The sequence below is a fragment of the Diadema antillarum genome, unplaced genomic scaffold (genome assembly GCF_040938485.1).
Source record: "Diadema antillarum isolate AM-2024a unplaced genomic scaffold, OU_Dant_1.0 seq00000827_RagTag, whole genome shotgun sequence".
In the NCBI taxonomy this organism is placed as follows: domain Eukaryota; kingdom Metazoa; phylum Echinodermata; class Echinoidea; order Diadematoida; family Diadematidae; genus Diadema; species Diadema antillarum.
Window position 1 is genome coordinate 73,777 of NW_027271704.1, and position 8,469 is coordinate 82,245.

Here is an 8,469-nt window from a genome sequence, read left to right on the forward strand (position 1 = left end):
AAATGAAGTCCATTTTAATGAGACTCTCTATGTAGATGTAAATTTATTATAGTTAGACAATTTCTGTGAACATCAACACGCGGGAATTGAAAAAATAACATACAGGTGGCTTATGCTGGAAACCGGTAGAACTCTACATAGAAATTCTAATTACCCAGTAAAAAGTAGGGTAAGTAATCTATGTTTATTGAGGTTTATGGATTATGTCAGGAATTCTTTACAAAATGTGATGATTCTGCGTGTAATATCACGGTTTTGTATTAGCGTTGTCTTCAAAGCTGATGAACACTAACATGGAAATTATAATGTGGGACTATTAATATTCGTAATGCATGCGCATATTACTGACACTTTGATATTGGATTGCGTTGTTGAGTACCTAGCATTTATATGTAGAATATTCATCCTAGGCAGTAAAAGAGGCGCTAATTGTCACTCATTAAATTCCACGTTTAAAGAGAAACATTTTGTGTGTGTGTGTGTGTGAATAGGATGATGTACCAGGGCACCAGGGCTTACTTCGTTCCTTCGGGTGTTCGCGTTCGCGTCGGGTGGTCGCGTTACCCGACATTTCGTAGATTAGGTGCCCTAATCTACGAAGGGTCGGGTAAGGATGGGCAAAATAATCACAATTTAATACAGATAATCCTTGACATAAGGCTGATCGTTTAACACGACTATACGTAAAAAAGTGTCATGCAAGTGACGAAGTATCGGGTGAATCAGGGACGGCGAAACCAGTGAATAAATCAAAGCAAAAGACATCACGTACAGGTCACAAAATAGCACAAAAATGGCAATAACAAATAAAAGTGTATAAAATATCCTCAGAAACATAATTTTATGGCTAAATAAAACAATAACAGTACAGGATGGAGAATATAAATACATTGTATTTAAACTTCCGAAAATATCCTCTATTAGGTCCTATGGAACAGTAAAACACGCAAAAACTTACAGACATGGTTGTCAGTGTACGCTCGCTATTGCAACCAGATACATGTGTATGGACATGGCTAAATTATGTTAAAATGTTTGCAACAAAATCACGACGGTACAGAATAGCTATCCTCATTCAATCCTAAAGTTTGCATTTTGCACAGTCTCTAGAACATAGAATTACATGGTGAAGCAGAGAACATGAACTGAACCAATTAATCAGAGTTCTGTGTGAGTCTACTCTGACCAACTAAACAAACTATAATCAGTTTATTGAATAATATTTCAGAAAGGGATTAAAAATGTTTCACAATCTTATCAGATTTTGAAGGGATTATTTCATGCACCCGGGTAACCAGACTCTGATGATAATCGATTGATATCTGAAAAGAATTCCATCTTTTCAGTCAAACAACACAAGTATTCGCAGTGATCTAAAAGAATGTCTCCATATCGATACTATAATGGTTTTGTACAATAAAGGACATTTATCCTGAAATAGGTCCCCACTCCATTCACCGCCATTCAGTACACGTACAAGTGTACATAATTTGTATTTCGTCATAGTGCAGCCGGTGACTGCTGTCAACCTCCATAGACTTTGCACATGGTAAAGACACACGCACCTAGAGGGGACCGATATCACGATTCAGCCCAATAAAGCCCATGGAGGTGGTATGAGCTAGCTGTCACCAGCAGTGAAGAAATGAGTGGAGACAGAAACCACGATAATGCCGATAACAATGTTGTCAAGATGTTCAGATAGAACAGAAAGGACCAGATTGTTGTGATCCACGAGTCGAGACGACTAAAACTTTCGCCGCACATACTGTACAATATGAATGGTCGTCCATTGAAACCTGCATTATCACTTTATCGCACGCGAGCGTATCGCTTTGTCATAGTTATGCACGGCGAGCATTATGTGCTGCTAGCCTTGTATACAAACGCTCGTGATCATTTTTTTCAGAGTAAAAACGTAGGAATACAATCGCGTATTTGGAGATAAAACACGCGATCGTTCGTAAATTTGCACTGGCTTTTTCTCGAAGATTCGGGTAAGCTGTACCCGATACTTCGTAAATAATAGGGGTCTAATTCTCAAATGCTCCACCCGACCCTTCGTATATTAGGGCATATAATCTACGAAAGGTCGTGTATCGCGACCACCCGACCCGAACGCGATCACCCGATGAAACGAAGTAAGCCGGGCACCAGTACAGTAGCAGTGCCCTAATCTAACAAGTTTGTTACACTACCCAGACCTTAGACCATAGGTCTACTTTGTTTAAATTTACACTGACTAATAAATTTAGTAGGGGTTCTAATAACGATGTTGATAATTTAAACAAGACAAGGTAGGGTCTAATTGATAAATTAATGTTACTCGTTAGGCCGTAGGCCCCTTAGCCTACCTAGATCTAAACTTATTAAGTTTGAATGAATTAACTTTTAACAAAAGTAGGCCCTACAGGTCTAGCTAGGCCCTATTAACTTGCAGTTACAGTGCATGTATTTGACCGTTGTGTCCACTTTCTTTGCTCATTGTTTATAGCCCTCTAATAAGCCAATCCTGAGGGGAAAAAGGAAGGATGTTTGAACCCTGTACATAATATTTATAGACTGGATATCAGACTACTGTATAGGGTACCGATTTTTGACACTTTAGCACATTTCCTTGTTTACCATCAATGCTGCACCGTTTTACCTCGGAATTTCGATATGAAGTTGAGCTACAAAGGCCAATAATAATATGCCTTGAACCATTTCGAATTTGAATGCACTCGTGTTCAATTTTAGCGATTTCCGTCACGCCGTCGCTGGCATCAGATTTCGACACCCAGCATCATTTTTCGACACAATCACAGCGCGCATCACGCACTAAATCACATGGCGCGTACAGTACGCGTACACTGCATTGTGGACGCAAACCAGCAAAGTACCGGCGCAAGAACTTGTTGTTTCCTCTATAACGTGTCCTGACATGGGAATGTCGAAATCTGGTGCCACATTCTCAAAGCCAACTCTTTCTACAAGTTTGCTCATTTATCACGAATTCAGCCATGAAATTGCTAAAGACAATTATGAAATCAAACATCAGGATTTGGCAAACAAACTGATACTAAAGTAAGATAACCGGCATGGGTGAATTTCATTTTACGGCGATGTTTACAAAATGCGTCATATTGTTTGAACCCCTAAGAATGGCCGACATCAAAATTTCTGCTGACACTGTGTTGCTTTTCTCCTAAATATTCTACCGTCGGATTATGATGACAAGTGACAAACGGTGTTTATATAAGACTAGAAATGTGATTGATAACTTGGTTGATTGTTGAAGTCAGATGTTTGTATTGAGTATAGAATTTAAAGGACAAGTTCACCTTCATAAACATAAGGATTGAGAGAATGCAACAATATTGTAGTAGAACACATCAGTGAAAGTTTGAGGAAAATTGGACAATCGATGCAAAAGTTATGAATTTTTAAAATTTTTGTGTTGGAACCGCTGGATGAGGAGACTACTACAGCTTGTGAGTCATATGCGTACAACAGTATAAAGAAAATGTAAAAGAAAATTCAACATATTTTCACTTTTTTCGCATAATAAAAGAGCTCTTGACTTGCCTCTTTCTAAAGGCAGGGCGAATAATATTGCCCATAACATTTGTCGGTAACGAGTCAGGGGAATGTGTACTTTTTTCAAAAGATGGCATTTTGTGAAATTCTCTTTATATTTTCCTTATATTGTTGTACGCATGTGACATCTAAGTTATTCATACACTGCAGTAGTCTTCTCATCCAGCGGTTACTGCACAAAAACTTCAAAAATTCATAACTTTTGAACGGATTGTCTGATTTTCCTCAAACTTTCAATGATGTGTTTTACTAATATTGCTACATTCTCTCAATCCTTATGTTTATGAAGGTGAACTTGTCCTTTAATAAGAATGATCTGCTCGGTGTCGAAATCTGGGACCCGTCGAAAACTGGTGCACCAACGGTACAATGCAATATTTCCAGATTTACTGCGCTCTTATGGGTCTTAGAGGGTTTTTCTTTTTTTTTCCCCCCCAAACAATTCTAGCAACTGTCAATACCAGTACTGTACTACTGACTTTGTCATCAGGTGATTTCTGCTGGCTTGAAATGACAGGTCAGTGCACTACTCTATGAACTTACAAGATCATTCATCCCTTTGTTCTGTTAACAGGATTTTATTTCTAGTGACAATGGCTGAGCGACCAGAGGACTTGAACCTCCCTCTCTCTGTCATCACGAGAATCATGAAAGATGCTGTAAGTCATCGCTTCATTGCAGTTTAGAGTTAGACAGTTCTTTAGGCATTTGTATGTTTGTTTTTTTATATGGATTTAAAGAAACTTAACATATTTTGTGTCCTCGTTTTCTCCCTCAAACTTGTTAACTCTACAATATGTGTATTATATGCCATATATTCAGCCAGTCTAATTTTTTTTTAGCAAATCTTGACTTCCCAACCTTTCATGAGTGGTAAAATGTGCAGTCATGGAGTACAGTAATGAAGGGACACATGTAAACGTGCATGTTGGATTCATGTCAAGGTCAAAGTTAATAACTTTGCATTTTTAATTCACGAATAGCATTTGACTCGCAGAATTCCTGAAAATCAAAACCTTGTAAAATGTTAAATGTATACAACATAAACAGTGTTAAAGAGAAGGGAGGGGGTATAGACTAAATAAGGAGTGGTATTGTGATCATGAAATAAAGGCAGAAATAAATGAGAGAACATCCCTCAAAACATGACACTCCAGCATATTATCGTGAAGTTACCAGCAGGCAGTATGTTTGAAGAATAGAAATATATTCTGACATTTATGAAATTTTCATATTTTCACAGTCAGGGGTTCCACTTCTGATGCAACATTTGAACAATTCATCTCATCTTTACTTGAAATTAAGAAAAAAAAATCCATTATTCAACTTTGTTTGACCATCAATCAGTTGGGCACTTGCTTTCGTGAAAATTACCAGGTAGAGGTACATGTATAAAGAAGACTGAGATCTACTGGGGAAACAGTACAGCATTTAGAACAGAACTTGTAATGAGAAGTTATCACAAACAAATGAGATTGAGGAAATACTGTAGATGTATGATTGCTTGTGTATAGAACAAAGGAGCTTTTAAAGATGTGTTCACGTATAAAAATTATTCATATTGGAAGTAATCATCATCATGATCAATCTATCCTCTTTCTGTAGATACCAGATGGAATAAGTGTGTCCAAGGAAGCCAGAAATGCAGTCTCCAAAGCTGCAAGTGTGTTTGTGCTCTATGCAACATCATGGTGAGTTTTTTACTTGTTATTTTCACATTGCACAATTAATACACATGCATGGAGTCATATGAGGACAGGTTTGTTAAGGGTTTGTTTTAAGGTTTTGTGTATGTGTGTGTGTGTGTGTCTGTGTCTGTGTCTTTATTTTTCATTGCAGCTCACTGCAATCTTTGCTAGACTTGACATACAAACTGTCTTGTCTTTCTGAATGTTTGAATTTAGCCTCAAATTTATATTCTTAGTACATGTATTTCTCTTTTTTTTCAGTCATTGTACTGTAGTTCAAAATGAATTTCATACTGGTACTAAGGTAAAATACTGTATATTCAACTGGATAAATTTTGATAAGAGTTTGGGATTGCACTAATGAGTAGAAACTCGAAATTTATTGCCGTATACATTTTACTTTTGTCATCAAATATGAGAAACTCTACCATGGTATTCTTTTTTTAATCATTATTTTATTACAAAGAGCTGATGTACAAGTTGTATTTGTGGAACTTTCATTAATGCCTTGTCTGAAGAAAATTCATTACTCGTATCTTACGTAGTGATCAAAATGAAATGACAATGCTTTGAAATGTAGTAGCTCATGCTGATAACTTATTTACCGCATTTTAAGTTGTGTGTGTTAATTTGAAAGAAATTATCCTCATTTCATGTTTTCTTTGCTTCTTTTCTCATTTTCAACTTCCCACGTCCAGTGCCAACACACATGCCATCAAGGGAAAACGAAAGACTTTGAATGCTACTGATGTATTTTCTGCCCTGGAGGACATGGAATTTGAGGAATTTATTGAACCTCTGAAGGCAAATCTTGAAGGTGAGAAAAGAGAAGCCATAATTGCTTGAAGACCCAGGGTTGTCAAGTGCAAAAAGTTCATGAACATGCTTTACCCATGAGATTAGAAAAAGAAGAAATACCACTTTCAGATTTATTTCACTGGTGTGTTTCAATTGTGCATTGCAAAAGTATAAAATGTGTTATTGAATGTCTGTGCTCAAACAAAGTCACTACATTTACACACTGGGATGTTAACTATGACCTAATGTGAATAGACTAGTGAGAAAATGATAAGACAAATGTAAATCAAATCTACCATGTCCATGAATATTCTGCGTCTGGATGGAAATTTAACCATCTTCCTCTCTTTTGCATCTGGTAGTCCCTAGGGCACAGCATTGTTGTGGGGTTTTTAATGGAATTATTTCCACATTAGATCAGTTTCAACATCCCACATTGCATTGTATTAAAGTTGCCTCCATGTGTAAAGTAATAAATCTCCTTATATCTCTAAATATGGTAATCATAACATCTTTCACATTTCAAAAAGAAAGTAGACCTGGGGGGCATTTCATGAAGGGACTTGTCGGATAAAATGTCCGACAAGTCAATTATATCCGACAAGTTCAGAGAAATCAGCCAATCAGACTAAAGAATTTCTCAAAACTTGTCGGATATAATTGACTTGTCAGATATTTTATCCGACAAGTTCCTTCATGAAATGCCCCCCTGGTTTCCCCAAATCCTGATGTAATGTGACTTTGTAAGTCTTCATCTTTGTTATAATTGAATAACTTTCAGCCCTGCTGTCAGGACATTTATGTGCGATCTCAAAAGCATTTTCAAATGGTAATCCTGAGAGGATTAAACAATCCACATATCTTTCTGGTAATGAGGGCATAATGGACATATCATAACAAACTTATTTGTCTCTTATAGCAACTGCATGACATTGTAGGTATTTGAATGAATATGATCAAAGGGACTTTGAAAGAATATTATAGTGGAGCCTCATTATAACAAAGTTTGGTGTAGCAAGATACATGTACCCAATCTAAAGAGGAAATTTTGCAGGTCCCATATGCCTTTCATTTTCTTATATTTTTATCCCTGTTGTAAATACAGTATCAATACTGTAATTAATACAGTACATCAAAATTCTAAAAAAAAATGTTCTTTAAAATATGAACAATTAAACCTTTGTATGGCTGGACCACCATTATTTTGACTGCTATGATGTCCTGTGCTCATAATAACAAAACTGGAGGAAAGCCATCCAAACACCAGTACCAAAAATGTTAGAGAATTGATTGTATTAATCACTCATTTCAAGAAGCATCACTCTTAAAGTAATCAGTATGCAGAACTTACAATACACTGCGTAGTTGAGGAAAGTGACTTTTAGTTTGGCAACTGTGTTGGTACTTCTTTTTTGTTCACTTTTTCTATTGAGTATGGTGTACTGTATGTACATTTTATTGTGTCTCATACCAGAATAAAAGTGATTTGCCCATCTGATTTGAGATGTGTAGACCAGATAGATTTTATTTGTGTTTGCATTCAACCGAATGTTATTTCTGATAAATCTGTGCATGTTTTTCTTTTCTGTATCTCCTCTAGCTTTCAGGGCCAGTCAGAAGGGCAAGAAAGAGGCATCGGAGCAGAGGAAGAGGAACAGAGAGGACCAAGACACCAGCAAGGAAGGTGACGAGGATGATGATGAAGAAGATGATGATGATGACGATGAAGAAGACGATGAGGATGATGAGGAGGAGATGGATGATGATGATAATGATGAAGAGGATGACGATGACGATGTAGAAGAGGTTGAAGAAGTGACGGATGGAAAGGAGAAAGACAAAGGAAAACTTTCTGCCGGTGGTGACGACCAGCAGGTAGACAGTCCAGATGTGGAGGAAATCGTGGATAAATGAGTGTCTGGTGGAGATGCAGGGATAAACCTCTGAACTGGAACACATTACAATGTACTTATCTCACCTCCTCTAATTCTGTGCGTAGAGACAGCATCCCAGAGTGTTGCCTGTAACATAAAGGATCGGCAGTCAGTTGAATTTGAACCATGGAGGTGGATATTCACTGGGATCAGACTTACATGCTATGATGACAGACCTCTTCACAGAATTCCAGAAGCTTGCTACATGTACATTTTTTTTTCTGTTGCCTCCATTTTTATAGTCTGGGAAGTGAGATTCTGAGCAGAAATATGGATCTCAAGGTTAGGACCCCTACTTGTCTGATAAAGCTGTAAATCATGAAGCTTACACATACGTTGGTGCCCAAAGCAAAAGTCATTTTCTAGCTTCAAAAAGTTACAAGCCTAGATGATGAAAAAAAAAAATTATGGTAGTTTCAGACACAAGTCTGCACTTCTACAATGCATACAAGGGTGTAGAATAAAGACAT

General features: G+C 37.1%; 1 protein-coding gene across 1 annotated transcript; it reads left to right on the top strand.

Moving 5' to 3' along the window:
* Positions 1 to 73: 73 nt before the first annotated feature.
* LOC139740037 (DNA polymerase epsilon subunit 3-like) lies at positions 74 to 8,214 on the top strand. The gene is made up of 5 exons (XM_071650629.1): positions 74 to 169; positions 4,154 to 4,238; positions 5,185 to 5,270; positions 5,966 to 6,084; positions 7,666 to 8,214. Exons 2-5 carry the CDS (start codon positions 4,173 to 4,175, stop codon positions 7,977 to 7,979), a joined length of 585 nt encoding a protein of 194 aa, XP_071506730.1. The 5' UTR covers positions 74 to 169; positions 4,154 to 4,172; the 3' UTR covers positions 7,980 to 8,214.
* Positions 8,215 to 8,469: the final 255 nt, after the last annotated feature.